Source organism: Vanellus vanellus (assembly GCF_965231255.1).
Source record: "Vanellus vanellus genome assembly, chromosome: 3".
In the NCBI taxonomy this organism is placed as follows: Eukaryota; Metazoa; Chordata; class Aves; order Charadriiformes; family Charadriidae; genus Vanellus; species Vanellus vanellus.
In genome coordinates this window covers 83,056,226-83,072,958 of record NC_138907.1, presented here as the reverse complement: position 1 = coordinate 83,072,958, position 16,733 = coordinate 83,056,226, and the positions used below count along the sequence as shown (strand labels likewise).

The 16,733-nt window shown below is 54.3% G+C and overlaps 1 protein-coding gene across 1 annotated transcript; it reads left to right on the top strand.

Annotated features, from left to right (window-relative positions):
- Positions 1-3,436: 3,436 nt before the first annotated feature.
- On the top strand, positions 3,437-10,932 carry PRDM13 (PR/SET domain 13; the record flags this gene model as incomplete). Its single annotated transcript, XM_082480344.1, has 4 exons — positions 3,437-3,580; positions 5,332-5,463; positions 5,563-5,683; positions 9,431-10,932. The coding sequence occupies 4 exons, from the start codon at positions 3,437-3,439 to the stop codon at positions 10,930-10,932; spliced, it is 1,899 nt and encodes a 632-aa protein (XP_082336470.1).
- Positions 10,933-16,733: the final 5,801 nt, after the last annotated feature.

Here is a 16,733-nt window from a genome sequence, read left to right as displayed (position 1 = left end):
GGTGGGACATTGCTCTCCGCAACTGTGCCTCTTTGGATGACTGTTGTTCCTTAACATTCATGCCTCATTATGGGGCAACCTGTTAAATCAGGGAGAACAGTGTGCCAAAGTGTTACTCAGGGGCACCGGCAGTTCAGCGGTGGGCATAAATAAGGGCCGCCGAGGAAAATAACTTTCATCGCATCTCTGGGCAAAAGTGATCTCGCTTTAATGGTGCCTCTAGTAGCCCGGTTTAAATATATAAAGAGCGATAGTGGAATGTTTTGATTGAGTCTAAACATTGTCTTTGAATAAAGCTGAAACCATGTAATTAATGTGTCTTTTTAATAAGGGACAATACGGTCGTTCAAGCTATTTAATTTCATTTAATTTTCCATCCCATTTGCTCCAAAGGCTGCTTTTACTTTTAACACCCGGCCTTTCATGCTGCATCTTGCTCCAGTGGGCACATTAGATCGGTTTCACCCTTCCTTTTTAGGGAAGGAAAAATAAAAGAAAATGTGGTTCCTTTCCTCTTTTGTGGACAATTTATTTCACTTGGGGAACTTCAACTTTGAGCCACAGGACAGAATAAAAATTGGAGAACTGGTGTGAATGCTTCCAGAGCAAGGGCTTTTCTTTTCTGAGTGGATGGGAACCAGCCACAATCGGCTATATTAATAAATAACTTTCCTCACAGTCGGCCTTTACATGGTCCTATTGATAAAATTGTTCGCGTGTCGTTCACGCTTTTTGACTCATTAAGGCCTGGGAGGGAGCGGCTCCCGAGGCGGAGCAGTAGGGTACCTTGGTCGCCTTAAAAGCCCTCTCTCTACCTCTGCGGCTCTCGGAATTTCAACCCGGTCTCATCCTCAAGCGGCCGGGCCAGAGGTTACAGGGACATGTTCATGGCTTAAATTTATTGCCCTCAACTTCTTGTTTATCCTTTTTTCCCCATTCAGGCCGCTGATCAAAGGGGTCATCTTCAGTTCCCCACATCCTCTCCCCCCCTTCCCGTCCCTGAAATGGAAAAGAAACACACACACACACACACACAACACACACCCGCTCCGGGGACGGTCCCCGCCATCGCACCCCGGAGAGATGCGATCGATGATCATTGATTGCTGGTGGGGAGGGGGGGGGCAGACGCGACATTTATCTCGTGTGCGCGCCGATATGTATCATTACTAAAAATACATCCAAGACCCACGCGGACTCAGTGCCGGCCAGCAGCCCCCAGAGCAGGCGGCGGTAGCGCCCCGCCTGTCCCGTTCTCCATCCCGATCCCTCCTCCCGGTGCTGCCCGTGCCGGGGGGGCCCTGCGCTCCCCGTCCAGCGCCCAGCCCGGGTCCCCGGGGTCGGAACGGACGGTGCGACCGGCCTCCCGCCGGTCTCAGCAGGGATGCTGACATTTCGGGGCTCGTCCCGACTGTGGGAGCGGACGCCGGTGCCCGGCGGAGGGCAGCCCGGTGGCAACGGCGGGCCGGGGCGAACAGCCACCGGGGTGGGCAAACGTCACGGCAGCAGACGCAGTAAGTTGCCAGGCTGAGCTTTCATTGCCTTCTCGGCGCGGTGCGGGGCAGGGAGAGGGGAAAGAGCATCTTTGCGAACTGCCAGCTCGTGAGACGCGCCTGTTCAAAGTCGCTCTCGTCCTCCGTGCGCATCCCTGTGGCTTTCGCTCCCACGCGTGACGGCGGCGAACAAACCCAGATTGATGCCCACACTAACAAGCACATCGAAAGAGGGGTGCCAAGGTTGGTCTTGCAGAAAGCGGCGTTAGCTGAGAAGAGCCCGCTCAGTTACCTGGCGCCTATGGGTTGATACACCTGTAAGCGTAGCTTTTTGGTTTTTTTTTTCTTTTGAAATTTATTCGGTCTGACTATTAGAAAATCGGCAGATAAAAAAAAAAAAAAAAAAAAAAAAGCTCCATACCTGCCATTGCTTCCGAAAGCAATGGATAAAATCTGCGTGTGCAACTTCTCCGCAGCAGAAAGGTTCAGAGATCTTTTTGGAGAGTTACGAGGCACGGAGCGGAGAAAACCTGCTAGCGGGAATTAGGCAGGGCTATAAAAACGAAAGCGGAAAACTGGATTTGTTACCATACTCTTAGGTCTGACAGGCACATCTGGAGTGTTGCACGTACGTAAGAAAAAAAAGGGCACACAACCTTTCCTTTTCTGCTCCAGGAAAATCATTGGGACATTTACCCAGCCTGAATTATAAACTGACTTGATCCTAGTGCCTCGTTGTATCTTAATTAAAATATTTATGCAAAGAGGAGGGACACAAACGTACTCTGTCCGAATCGCTTCGTTCTGGCCTTATTTACAGTCACTTTTTGTAGGTTCCACCTCCGGAAAGCAGTCTAGGTGCGAGCGATTTTGCGTGGGGAGAGGAACCTGTGGCTGTATTAAGAGGGGAATCCATCTGCACGCTGTTCGCTAGACATCTGTGTTATCTGCTGGCCGTGTCCCCCTGTTTCCTGGTGGCTGTATGTCTCTATCTGCTCCTGTCTCTATTTCCTAATGGCACGAATTTACAGACACAGCTTCCCCAGCGCTCGCAGACGCAGCGGTTTGTTTTACAGGGGCTACAGCAGCTAATATTTTGTGCTATTCGTCCTCCTTAAGGATCAAAGCTCTTCTGAACAGATTACTGGCCTGAAACCAACCCACTGAAATGGTAATATGGTCGTTCTTTAAAAAAAAAAAAAAAAAAAGTGTAGGTATTTTCTGGTGTTTTCCCATCAAGTACCTGCCCAATTTCTGTATGGCACACGCCGGGAATCAATAGAAGTTAACAAGTCCTCAAAACATTCCCCATCTCTTTGTTTAATCTCCTTTACAATAAAGCCAAGGGAAGAGAATTAAAAATCTTTGAAGTATATTAAACCTCAAAAGGCTCAGCCAAGTAGACTTAAAATAGTCACTTATTTTCCAAAACTGGTTTGTCGAGGAACAATAAAAGGAAGTAAAATTTATGGAGAAATTATACAGTGGATTTGTCACTTAAAATATCGTAACTGTCTGGGGGACAATACCCCATGCTGAGGATTAATGGTCCCTCCAGACCTTTGATTCACCAGCGCCTTTTCTTTGCCCTTGACAAATTGGATTTTTAGGAATGGGAAGGTCGCCTGGCCCATTGTCTGCCAGCCATTCACTCCGCCTGATTATGCAGGAGGGTTAGGGAAAGGCTCCATGTGACCCTCTTGGATGGGACTCCGCAGCTGCTCGAGGAGCCAAACTCTCTCACCAAACTCTTGCGCCCCAGAGTCATCCCCCTGCCAAGGGGTACCCCTCCTCGCCTGCCGTTGAAAAGCCGGCGGCCGCGCACCGCCGCGTCACTCTGCGGGCGGAGATACGCCTGTGCTCACCCTCCCACCGCCCCGCCGCTGTCACTCCGGCCCCCTTAAGTAGTTGGGGTTCCCGAGCGCTCACACCCACAGGCAGCGATGCAAAGCAGCAGCAGGGCTCCGGCCATCAGCGTGAGCGCAGAGACCTGCATCCCTGCCGGGCTGCGGCTGGGTCCCGTGCCGGGCATCTTCAAACTGGGCAAGTACCTGTCAGATCGCAGGGAGCCAGGACCCAAAAAAAAGGTATATATATTTTTCTTTATTCTTTTTTTTTCTTTCTTTCTTTCCCTACGGTCTCTCCTGCACCGCTGGACCTTGCTTTTTCGTTGACTCCGGGGGAAGCCGGCTTGGGAGAAGAGGCTGCTCTTCCCCCCCTTCTCTCTTCGATCCTCCCTTCTTAGAGCGAGCCAGGAAAGGAAAGGAAAGGGAAGCGCTTCCAGAACGTCCCGAGATATCTCCTCGCGGTTTTGCCAGGAAAGCCCCCCCTCGTCCCCAGCGCCGGGGACCCGCTAGCCCGGCCGGCCACCGTGGCGAGGCCAAGGGACCCGGGAGCTCTCCCGGAGGAGCGGACGCGCCCCGCCTCGACGTAGACGTGCTGAAAGCGCCGCCACAGCCCCGCGCCCGGTGCCCGGTGCCGGAAGGTGCTGGTCACTCACTCGGGCATCACCCCTTTCCCGGTGGGGCTAGGACTTGCCACCGCTGTCTCCTCTCCCCTGGAGCCCCGGCGAGACGGGGGCACGGGGCTTTCACAGCCCCCGGGTTTTGTCCGGGGAAGGAAGGACAGGCAGATGCACCGTTTTACGTCTGCGTTTTACTCGAGTCTGTGTCCTCCCCCCACGTCCGCCCCGTCTCTCTCCTCGGCCGTGAATCCTTTATCTGGGACCGGAGGGCAGCGCGGAGTGAGCGGGCCGAGGGGGCGGCGACGGCGGGGTGCGGGTCGCAGGTGTCGGGACAGCCCGGCGCAGCTCGGCCTCCTCGGAAAGTCGCGGGCCGGCTCCTACCGCGAACAACCCGCGGGGCCGGAGCGGGAGGCTGTGACGGCCACCTGCCTACCTGCTCCGGGGTCGGCCGATGGCCGAGCTGGGAAGGAGCGAGGAGGAGGGGGTGAAGGGTGCTCGCTCCGTCCATCAGGCTCTTCAGGGGGCTGAGGATGAGAGCCCTCCTTCCCCCCCCCCCCCCCCCCCCCCCGCCCGGGCAGCCGCGGCTCACGCGTTCCGCTCGGATTTTTAATGCCCTTTAATTGTTTTTAAACGCTCTGCCAGCCCACTCAAATTTATTTCTCATCTGGCTCCCTTGGTTTCTCCCTTTAGACTGCTTTGTTCCGATGACTTTTATTGCACGGTCATTCAGGGAACGGGCACTTCATTTTCTCTTTGTATGGGCAAGCAGATTATGAAGTATGGGGCTACAGAGACTTTGTAGCTAAGCAGAATCTTCTCCCCTTTCCCCCTCCCCGACCCCCGACAAGTCGTGTATGTCGCGATGGTTTTGCACGTATTCAGAGGATGCACAAACCCTTCGAAAAAAAAAAAAAAAACAAACCAACCAACCCAAAACATCTTACCTGAGCATTTAATATAGCGTTAAGCTAAATGCGGCAACTGCGAACGAACGAGGTGCGTTTGGGCCAGTGAGACCCAAGGGAAAAATCCCGTTTCCCTCGCAGTTATGCAGGTCCCCGCCGGGCCCGGGCTCTTCCATCCTTACCCCCGCAGAGCAGCAGCTCCCTCCAGGCCAGCCGCAGTTCTCCCGAGGCACCTGCGAGTCGAGGAAGGTCCTACCCAAAGGCGGGTGAGGATGGAAGAGTCAAACCGGCGACAAAACCAGATGCTGTCGCCGCTGCTTCCGAGCTGCGATGCCCAGACACTTTCCCGGTGTGGGAAAGCAGGCTTGCCGGGCAAGGCAGAGCAGGCAGGCAGGGGGACGGGTAAGCTTTTTGTTTTCTTACTGTTTCGTCTCGCGTGGGAGTGACAGCGGTGCCGCCTGTCTTCCAGGTGCGGATGGTGAGAGGGGAATTAGTGGATGAAGCCGGGAGCTCAGCTCTGGAGTGGATAGGGTTAATCCGGGCTGCCCGAAACTCCCAAGAGCAGACACTGGAGGCTGTTGCGGATCTGCCAGGAGGACAGGTACCCCACTCGCGGCTCCGGGCCGGCCTGGCACCACTCTCCGCCACCTGCCTCCCCTCTCAAGCCTCCTGAAGAAGTTTTCTTTTCTCCCTCTCCCAGATTTTCTACCGGGCGCTGCGAGATGTCCAGCCGGGAGAGGAGCTCACCGTCTGGTACTCCAACCCCCTGGCGCAGTGGTTTGACATCCCCGTTACGGCCACCCCGACTCACGACGAGAAAGGTACCGATGCGGGCATTCATTTTAGAGCAACCAAATTAAATGAAACAAACCAAACCCTCCTGACACCTTTCACGGCAGCTCAATCCGCGGTAGGCAAACGTGGGTCCTTCAAATCCGCGCCCTCAGAAAAATTAATGCCGGCACAGCTGCAGTGACTTTTAACCTGCCACCCTTTAAGACTAAGACTCCATCTGCTTATGTTTAAAGGGTGATCTATTAACTCGGTAGCGTATGGAAAGGCCCCCGTGCCTCGAGTCGTTCCGTCATCGGCACAATTTAATGATCTTTTGATAGGCAAATGGGATTTCTACGAAACAACGCTAGTGTTGTTACGCGAGACAGCAATTTGGCTTCGTAGTTCCCCAAAACATCGCTTTCACCTTGCGTGTTCCTCGGTCAGAGATTCAGACCTTCTTTTCAGGTTATCTTGTGGGCAGGTTCAGGTAGTCAAGTCAAAACGGGTACTGGGCAATCCCTGTCAATTAGGGTGCATTAGGTAAAAAAAAATTAAGTCGGCATCAAATCACACTCAGATGAGGATATCCGAGGATATCGGGAAGGGGAAAACACTCGTCTGGGACCGCTCGTTTCGATCTGCAAGCTGGAATTACACCGATGTTAACAGAAATGATAAGGTGGCAGCACATTAAGGGGGGGTGGGGGAAGAAGACGGCACCCGTCAGTGTTCACCCGTCGGGCCCCTCCGGTGGCGGGCACACCCTCCCGCTGATCCCGGCGGGTGCAGGCAGGGTCCCGGCGATTCCCGGGGCGGCGGCGGCGGTTCTGCGCGATCCGTGGGCACTCGCCCACCTCGGGCTAAAGCCCGCTCAGCTGGCAGCAAAGGGACGCCACCTGATCCTGCCCGACGCAGAAGACCCTTCAGCCCGGCAGTGTTCCCGAGGAAGGAGCGAGGGCACGATCCGGGGAGGCGCTGAGCCTTCCCTACCCCTGGGGGCTGGCTACTCCGCAGGGCGACCAGGATCCGGCCTGCGAGGGTGGTGGCCAAAACGCCGGGCGCTGGCTGCTCGCCTCCCATCCGACTCGTGCGATGCGCAAGAGCCCACATCCCTCCTTGTTACCAGAACTGCACCCGGAAAAGAAACTTTTGGTCACGTCTTTGGTGGGGGTATGTATGTATCCCTCCCAAGACCAGTGAGGGATTGGGTCTGCGGAGGGTCACCCCCTCGAAAAGCCAAGGCTGGAGAAGTTTTGGCTGCAGGAAAGAGGACACGGTGCTGGGTTCTGCCCTCCCAGCACAGCAGCCCTTGCCTAAGGATGGGTAGCAGACTGCTCCGGGGAAATAAGGACAGGAAAGCTCAGGTCTGCGAGAGGCACCCAGCGTGTGGCATCTTCCTCGTCCCGTCGAAGCAAGGCTTGGTTGCAGGCTGCCCCTGCGGATCTGTTGCTGCGTCTCCGGCCTCGCAGTCTCCAGACTAATTAATACGGACTCAGAACAGGTGTATCAAAATGCTGAAGAGCTCTTCTTTTAAGGATAGTACTCTGAAAAAAAGAAAAAAAACGCAACCCAACAGGACGGAAGACATTCAGAGACCTTTTTTTTTTTTTTTAAAGAAAAGTCCCACAAAACCCCAAAACTATGGAAATCTGTGTTTATACTATTTATTTGGGTTTACCGTGATGAGAAAGGGGTGTTCGTCGTTTCCTCTATTTTCTCTCTCTTTTTTTTTTTTTTTTTTTCTCCGAGCGATGGTCTCTGGGCTGGACCTGAGCCGGGGAAAAGCGCCGGGCCAGGCTCGGTGGCGCTCAGTGGCCGCCGGTCCCGCCATGCTTTTGCAGAGGACAACCGGGGCCAAGCGTTGCCGCTGGAGACACCCGCAAAGGCAACTGAAGGCAGAGGGAGGGATCCCGCGGGGGCGTGCGGCCGCAAGCTTTTGGGTCCGTATCGCTCCGTTACCCGTTCTCCAGTGAACGGCGGTGGGATCGCGGCCGTGGTTCCTCCTCCCGTGGCCGTTGCACCACCCGCGCCCGGGCAGACAAGCGGCCACTTCCCTCCCTCCGCGACGGGGCGAAAATCCACGTCCAACAACTTCACAAGGCTGCACAGCCAAGGCTGGGACCGCCGCTCCACGGCAAGCCACGAAGGGCTGCGCACGACGGCGAGGACACGGGCGACGAGACACACGCGCCAGCGCTGCATCCTTCCACGCGAGTTCGCGCCCGAATTTCCCGCGGAGAGCGAAGACTTGGTGTTTCCCCCGCAGCGGCCACCGGCTGATCCCTGGCCCAAAGGCTGCCCTACAAGCCCTCTCGGGAGGCTGGTCGTGGCCAGCGTGGCCAATCCGGTGACCCGCCGCCCCCCCGGGCGCGCTGGCTGCCGCCGCCCGCAGCGCAGGGCCAAAGCCCCCCCCCCCCATCCACGCTGGCTTGTGCCCTGCCTCACCCCCCCCCATCACCCTCCACAGGGACCCCCCCAAAACGTGAGGAGCTGGCCCCAGGCCTGGAGCAGCCACTCGTTTCCGTGTGGCCCTCGGCCTCACCCGTGGCGTTTCGGTGCGTTAATTGCTGGGTGAGGGTCAGCTCGGGACGGGCAGGGTGGGCAGCAGCTCGGGGGGACCCCGGGGGCTTTGGAAACGTCTTGGCGGTGTATTGCAGTGATTGGAGGAAGGGGAGAGAGAGAGATGGATACATAGAGACAGAAAAGAGAGAGAAGGAAGGAGAGGAGAGAAGGGAGAGGGGAAAAGGAAGAGGCAGTGGGGGGGAAAGGGAAAGGGAAAGGGAAAGGGAAAGGGAAAGGGAAAGGGAAAGGGAAAGGGAAAGGGGAGGACAGAGGCAGAAGAGGAAAGAAAGGGAAGGACGGAAGGAAGGAAGGGAAAGAGGGAGAAAGAGAGAGAAAGAGCAAGACAGAGAAGGAAAGGAAAGGAAAGGAAAGGAAAGGAAAGGAAAGGAAAGGAAAGGAAAGGAAAGGAAAGGAAAGGAAAGGAAAGGAAAGGAAAGGAAAGGAAAGGAAAGGAAAGGAAAGGAAAGGAAAGGAAAGGAAAGGAAAGGAAAGGAAAAGAAAAGAAAGGAAAAGAAAAGAAAGGAAAAGAAAAGAAAAGAAAAGAAAAGAAAAGAAAAGAAAAGAAAAGAAAAGAAAAGAAAAGAAAAGAAAAGAAAAGAAAAGAAAAGAAAAGAAAAGAAAAGAAAAGAAAAGAAAAGAAAAGAAAAAAAAACCCAGATAGACAGGTTGCCAGCAGAGGCAGAGTTTCACCGTCGGGGCTGGGGAGATGCTCTTCCGTGGGAGGACGCTCCTGGCAAGCGGGCCAGGACCCCCTCCTGGAAAGCGAAGCCTGTGCCTCCACGGTGCCGGGCAGCCACCACAGCGGCGGCCACCGAGGTCTGTTCCGCTTGAGAGAAGCCGAAATGTTTAGGGGACGGGGCACAAAGGGCATTGTCCTCTGAAAGGGAACGATTACATATGGCCCATACATATCCGATATTGTCTCGCCGCGTAATGAGGGGCTCACGATCATTAGATTGGCCTTTGTTCGGTGCAGCCGACTCCCTGACATACGCTACCTCCTCTGCAAACGCCAACAGATGGGCCCCCCGACAGACAACCCGCGGCAGCAGCTGCTCCCCCCCGGCGCCACGGCGCCCCGTCCGCGGGAGCGCAGGCTGGACCGCGCAGCGCTCGCACCGCACCGCACCGCACCGCACCGCGGGGGCGGGCCAGGGCGGCTAGGGGGAAGGAGGGGGGCGCGGGGATGCGCGGCCGCCGCTGACGGGCCCCTCCGTTTGCCTCCGCAGGGGAGGAGCGGTACATCTGCTGGTACTGCTGGAGAACCTTCAAGTACCCCAACAGCCTCAAGGCCCACGTCCACTTCCACTGCGCGCTGAGCCACGGCCGGCCCTTCCTCCACCACGACCACGGCCGGCCCGCCGCCGCCGCCTTCGGCCTCCCCCCCAAGGACCCGCCGGCCGCCGCGCTGCGGGGCCACCCGCCCCCGGGCTGCGGCCCGCGGGAGGCCGTCAAGCGGGAGGCCGCCGCCGCCGGCTCCCCTCCGCTCGCCAAGCCGGGGCTGCCCAAGCGGGCGGCGGGCAAGGAGGAGCAGGAGCGCGCCCTGGACATGAGCGTGGGGGCCGCCCGCGGGCCGGGGCCGCTGCTGGGGCCGGCGGGCGGCAACGGGCTGGCGCTCTGCCCCGGGGCGCGCTCGGCCTTCCGCCCCGCCGGGCCGCTGCGGGAGGAGGCGCGGGGGGCCGCCGCCGCCGCCCTCGGCTTCTCCAAGCTGCTGGGGGGGCTGAAGGCGGGACGCGCCGCCGCCGCCGAGGCGCCGCCCAAGTGCGGGGCGCTGCCGGGCGAGGCCGCCCCCCCGACGGCGGCGGCGGCGGCAGCGGCGGCGGCGGCGGCGGGGCTGGCGTGCGGCGGTGGGCTGCGCGCTTTCCCGCTGCTCTCGCCGCTGGAGGAGGCCTCGGCTTTCCGGCAGGTGGAGCGGGGGCTGCCCGCCGCCGCGCTGCCCGCCGCCCGCTACCCGCCGCTGCCCGGCGGCGCCCTGGAGCGCTTCGCCCTGCCGCCCTTCGAAGGGCTGAAGGCGTACGCGGGGGAGTGCGGGCTGCCGGTGATGCCGCTCACCGTCTACAACGGGGAGCTGCTCTACGGCGCCGCTCCTTACTACCCGCTGAAGCTGCACCTCGGGGGCCTCCTCAAGTACCCGGAGTCGGTGTCGTACTTCGGGGGTCCGGCGGCGGGGCTGCACGCCGCCGAGCTGGGCTCGCTGGCCAGCATCGACCGGGAGATCGCCATGCACACGCAGCAGCTTTCCGAGCTGGCTGCCGAGAAGGGCCGCGGGCGGCTGGAGGCGCTGCCGGCGGGGGCGGCGGGGGCTGCCGGCGGGAAGCCCAAAACCGGGCACCTGTGCCTCTACTGCGGGAAGCTGTACTCCCGCAAGTACGGGCTGAAGATCCACATGCGGACTCACACCGGCTACAAGCCGCTCAAGTGCAAGGTGTGCCTGCGACCCTTCGGGGACCCCAGCAACCTCAACAAGCACATCCGCCTGCACGCCGAGGGCAACACGCCCTACCGCTGCGAGTACTGCGGCAAGGTGCTGGTGCGGCGCCGCGACCTGGAGCGGCACGTCAAGTCCCGCCACCCGGGGCAGAGCCTCGGCAAGGCGGCCGAGGACAAGAGTGACTCTGGCTACGCGCACCCCGAGCAGGAGCAAAAGACTGACAACGAGAGCGACGTGGACGTCTGCTTCACCGACGACCAGAGCGACCCGGAGAGCGGCAGCAGGCACCGCCAGCAGTGATGCGGGGAGACGGCCGGGGCGGGGGGGTTCGCTGCAGACCCCCTCCTCCCACGTACTCGGAGCTCCCGACCTCCCGGGGCGGTCCCACGGGAGGCCGTGTCGCGGGGGGGTTAAGGGGGGTGCGGGCTGGCAAGCCCCCGCGGGCGACGGGGCGGCCGGGGGTTGCGCGCTCGTCGCGGGAGGCCCCGTCGCGGTGCCGGGAAGGGTTGGGGGGGAGGGGTGTGTGCGAAACCCTGGCGGGCCCGGGATCCCACCGGAGAGACACCGCTTCCCCATAGGCGCCCGTATTTCAGTGGCCATATATTTTTATTGTACCTTTGTGTCGAGGAAATTGTGCCTTTTGGAAACGATTTTTTTCTATGTGCTCTCCCGTCACTTGTCCCAGCGGTCCGAGCCATGGGGCTCAGCAGCAGTCCCGGGTCTGCAAGCGCCTCTGGCATCTGTACACTTTATTTGACACCTCAGATGTGCTTTCTCGGCTCCTAATAAAGCAATACCAACAGCTTTTTGGAAAGAAAGGGGAAAAAAAAGGAAAAAAAAAAGGGGCAACAAAAAGCCACGCTTGCAGCACAGAAGAGGTTCGCAAACAATAACAGGTGCACCATTTGATCAAGTTGCAATTATTTATAACAGATAATATTTGAGTATCAAATGTAAAATAAATATTGAAAAGCATGAATCTAAAAGCACGCACTATATAATTTTAAAGAAAATACACTCTCTGTTTGGTAGAATACAAATGTGGTGTATGTTTGTTTTCTAATGAATGATGTACAGTGGATACAGTATTTTGGTCTTGGTTCCAGTTTGTCATGCGATTTTTTTTTTTTTTTTTAAATAAAGTTACTGACAAACTACTGTTTGTCGAGCTGTTCACTGAAGTGTTGTCAGAAGGATCTCCTGTTTCTCCATAACGCTTTTGGTGATCGGGAACTCGGCGCAGATCCCGCTGTATTCACCGTCAAGCTCTAAAGAATTTTCCCCTGAATATTCCATCTGAGTTTTCCTTCAGCAAAACAAACCATCGAACCCCAAACAAAATCCAATCCGTTTTTCCCTCTGCCTACGACTTTTGACAAACATTGGGTCTTTTTTGTGTTTTTGTGTTGTGTTTTTTATTTTTTTTCCTCCACAGGGCCAGAGCAGAGATGTTAAAGGCTGAACATTACCAGTCTGCTTTATCTGTTTGTGTTCTTTCAAACGTGACCGTTTTGCAAAACTCTTCAGAATCGTTGTTACTTTTATCTGAGGGGCAAAAAAAATTATCTTCTTATACTGTTGGTATAAAAAATTTGAAACGTGTTCAACTTAAAAAAGACTGTCAGGAAAATATCTGTTTTCCCCCGGAAAATCCTGCACCCGAAACGATGCAATGCTGCCGACAGTGACCCGCTCCGGTCCGAGTTGGTGCTTTCGGGGGGTGCTCGCACTCGGGCAGGCCGAGGAGACAGGAGGAAGCCCCGCTTTTGGGTTTTGCGTAGCTCATAACTCTGAAGCAGATGCTAAATCTCTTCGGTTGGTGCGGATGGTCGGAAGGCTGTGGATTGCCAGGATCGGGCCCCTATTTCAGTCCAGGGTGTAGGTGCCGCAATGTAAAATACAAATTACTTCCAGCACCGGAAAGAATCTCGGACACAAAGCTGAAATAAATCACAGATATAAAATTGATCCTCCGTTTGCTCGCTTAAGGCTATACGTGCTTGACAGTAATAGAATATGGGAATTCAAATGCCAAGCTTGGGTTTCCTTTAAAGGTTTGATTTATATTCAAAAACTGTAGGATTTTTTAACTTTTTTTTTTTTTTTTTTTTTTTTTTTTTTGGTGGGGGTTAGTGCACTAAATACCCGCTTACTCGATTCGCTTTTATCCTAAAACGCAGGTTGTGTTTCTGTCATGAGAGTACATGGAAAAGGTCTCTCCTGCGGACCTCCTGTTGTTATTTATAGCACTGGCAGCGGCACCCGGAATTTAACAGGCCAGTTCTTTATTTCTGTATCTATCCGTTGCCTTCCCGAAGGAAGGCACCCGCCATGGAGCTGCTGCCGGGGAGAGACGCATCAGGTAGGCTGTGAGGTCGCCGAAAGAGTATAAAAATAAAACTCTGACCCGGGAATTATTTCCATGTCAGTGGAGTTTGTGTCTTGATAGAAGTGTCCCATCAAATCGTAATACTTGGGCTGCCTTTACAAAAAAGGTACCCGGGACAGTCAATTTGTATGAATTAGCGGTCTGTATATCTAGAAATTAATGTAGTCTTTGAGTTAAGAAACAAAACCCAAACGGAACTAAATATAACAAACCGCAAACAACCAAAGTCGAGAACAACAAAAAAAAAAACCCCAAACCCAAAACATATTTTGCGCGCCTTTTTCTTTTCTTTCTTTTTTTTTTTTTTTTTAACTGTTATGCAGCGGCTAAATCGAAATACAAAATACAGAGAGAGACACAGGGAGAAATTCTGCCACATTTCACTTTTAAGGCTCCATCCCTACCACGTCCCGTGCGGAGAGGCCACCTCCGGCACCCCGTGTCCGTGTGCGGGGGCAGAGGACGAGCTCCGGTGACCCTCCCAAGGTGCACACCGGCGCGGCTGCGGAGCTCTCCCGCGGGCGCTGCTCGTCCCAGGCTACCGACCGCGCTGCCCGCCGCCCCGGGCGGCTCTGCCGGGACCAGAGATGCCGGTGCGGCGGGAGGACGCGGAGACACCGCGCTCGGGTGCGGCTTCCCATCTGTCAGCTGTGCGGTGCGCTGCGACATCCCTCTCGTGAGAGGAGCTGGTTGATTACCGTTATTTTTAAATTTTCTTGTGTTTTTACATTTTATTATTTTATGATTTTATTTATTTTTATTTTTAATTTTTAATTTTTAATTTTTAAATTTTTTAATTTTTATTTTTCTGTTCTATTCTATTCTATTCGATTGTATTCCATTTTGTTTTATTTATTTTGTTTTATTTTGTTATCTCGTTTTATTGTCCCGCTCGGCCCTGGTATGAGGCGACGCTATTCTTCCAAAACCTCCGTGATTTGGGAAGCGCCGGCAGCCCGGGCTGCAGCCAGGCCCGGGGAAAGCGGCAGCTCGAGCGAAAAGCGGGCGCGGATCAGCAGCCGCAGCCCCGGGGCTCCGGCCCGCCCCTGGCACCGCGCAGCCTGGCGCAGGGAGGAGCTCCGGGCTCGCCCTTTGCGGGTCCCGGGGCGAGCGGCGGCTCCGGGGCGGTGGGTCCCGGGAGCCGCTGGTCGCCCCCGCAGCACCCGCCCAGGCCGCCGGCGCGGACGCTGATTGGCTGAGCTCTCCGGCGGCCCGCGCTCCTATTGGCCAGCCCGGTGCGGGCGGGGCCGGGGCGTTGCGGGAGGCGGCAGCGGCGGCGGCGGACGGTGCGTGGGGGAAGGGCGGGCAGAGTCCTCCCGTGGGCTCGGCGGGTTTTCCTGTGGGCTGGTGGATCGCAGCTCGGTGGGGTCATTAAGTCATAAGGTTGGACTTGATGATCTTAAAGGTCCCTTCCAACCTCAACAATTCTATGAGAATGCCAATCACGGCGGTTCCTGCCGGCCTTCGGTTTGCCCGGAGGCAAATTTGGGTCTGAAAGGAGGTGAAAAACCTGCAGGTCACGGGTTGGGTGCGGAGCTGATGGCAGACCCAGCCATGGCACGGCACACTCTGGGTTTTGCCTTCTTAGCATCTCTAGGTCTACCGTTGCTGCTGGCTGGCTACCGTCATGACTACCATTTGTGACCAGGAAAAAAAAAAAAAGACACTGGGCTTTAAGTTCTGAATTTATAATTATTGACAGCTGCAGTAAAGCAAGTATGTGCTCTGCATCTGGTAATATGCAGTAAATAACTAATCACATTTACAGGAAAAAAAGAGCTTTCCAGATGAGAAAAACACTGTTTTGATCTGTGCAAGTGGAAAGCATAGGCAGAAAGAATGGTGGTGAGGCTGAAGAAAAAATTATCTTTAAACATTGCTCGTTGAGAGGTTGGTTTGCTCAAGGGCCATAGACATTAAATGACAAGATTTCGCTATTTTATTTTCTACGGGAGAACTCAGGTTTCCTGGGTAAAGTTGAAAAGAGAATAATGAAAAGCTGCATTTTGCAAGTGAAGAACAGAACGTTATTTGCTTTCTGGAACTCAAGAGCAAAGAAGAATACACACACTGGGAAGGCTTTTAGACATTATTAGAAATCAGTCTAAACATTTTGGAAACTGGTCTTTCAGTTTCCAAAAATTCATGGTCAGCCTCAGGTGTTCTTGTGAAAACAATCAATTTGAGTAACCTCCCATTTTTTTAATTTGAGAAAGAGCTTGATGATTTTTGGCTTGCCCTGTATTAGCCTGTTCCTAGAAACAGCATCAAGAAATCTGGGTGCATCTGGCAGGAGGTGCAAAGCATTGCCAAGAAGTGGGTTATAAGGATCTTGGTAGTAATTTGGTTTTCTAACCAGTCTTGGTTTCGGTATGAAACTCCATCATGTATCTTACTAGTTAATGCTGTAATTACGATTGTGTCCATGGTCCCAGGATGACATGGGAGATCAATGGCACTGTGAATGACCAAAGTGCAGGGCTGGGTCTTACAGACCAGGGATCTCAGTCTTACTGCTATAAACTTGCTGAATGGGTTTAGACTCAAGACTTGAATTTACAGCTTTAAACAACCCATCAAATTACCCGATTTTGCAAAGTTCTTGAATACCTGCTCTTCCCAGTGAAGCCAGTGGGACTGATTTAAAATTTCACAGAATCACAGAACGGTAGGGGTTGGAAGGGACCTTTGGAGATCATCTAGTCCAACCCCCCTGCCAGCGCAGGTTCACCTACAGCAGGTTGGACAGGAACACATCCAGGCGGGTTTTGAATGTCTCGAAAGAAGGAGACTGCCACCTTTGCCAAGTTCTCTGACATATAGGTGAGGTAGATGTAGTCTGCTATAATGCAAATGAGTTTAGATTTTGGACTGGTTACTAGTACAATACTCAGGGAGGACTTGATCACTTCTGAGCAAGGCAATGGCTCTATATATTTGAAGGCATATAGTGTCAAAGCTTTTTGCATTAAGCTCATATTTTAGATTCACACACGCACAGATGTGATCTGATCAGAAAGCTCTGCTACAGGTATGAAAACGTGCATGTTCTTAAGGGTCCCTTTCTACAGCCCCAACTCTGATGTGGCAAATAAATGACTTATTGATTCAGAAAAGCCTATGAATTCATTTGGGTGAGTTCATGCTGAAAATATTTTCAGGGAACTTTTTTTTTTCTGTTTTCACTAGAAGTTATGTGCTTGGAAGTACATTTTGAAATAGTGGCTGTATTTGTAAGCTGTACTTTCAGTCCCCAGACCTGCACCTGATGAAGCAAGCCTTGGATTCAAACTTCAGATGTGACAAGGAGACACGAGGGTGGGAGGAAACCTAACTGCACTTGGCTTCAGGTCAGGGAATGGTGAAGGTCAAGGATTGTTTTTGATCGTTTTGTTTGCCTCAAAACTGTCTGAAAAGAATGATTTTAAACTTGACTGGGAGCGGTTACTTTCTGAATTATCACCTGAAGCTAAAGAGCAACTTGTCAAGGTTGGGTTCAAGCTCACTGGAGTTCAGTGGACCATAGCAGATAAAATCTAGGAGCAGCAAAATGCTTTCAGGTATATTCAAAGTCAATCCAATGAGGAATGATTCCCTACAGCATGTCGGATGTTATAAACTTGTGTTTTACAAGAAACAGGGGAAAGAAGTTTCTTAGCAACTGAAAAGGCACAGCTGAAGAAATAGATCACCAGATCAGAGGTACATATTC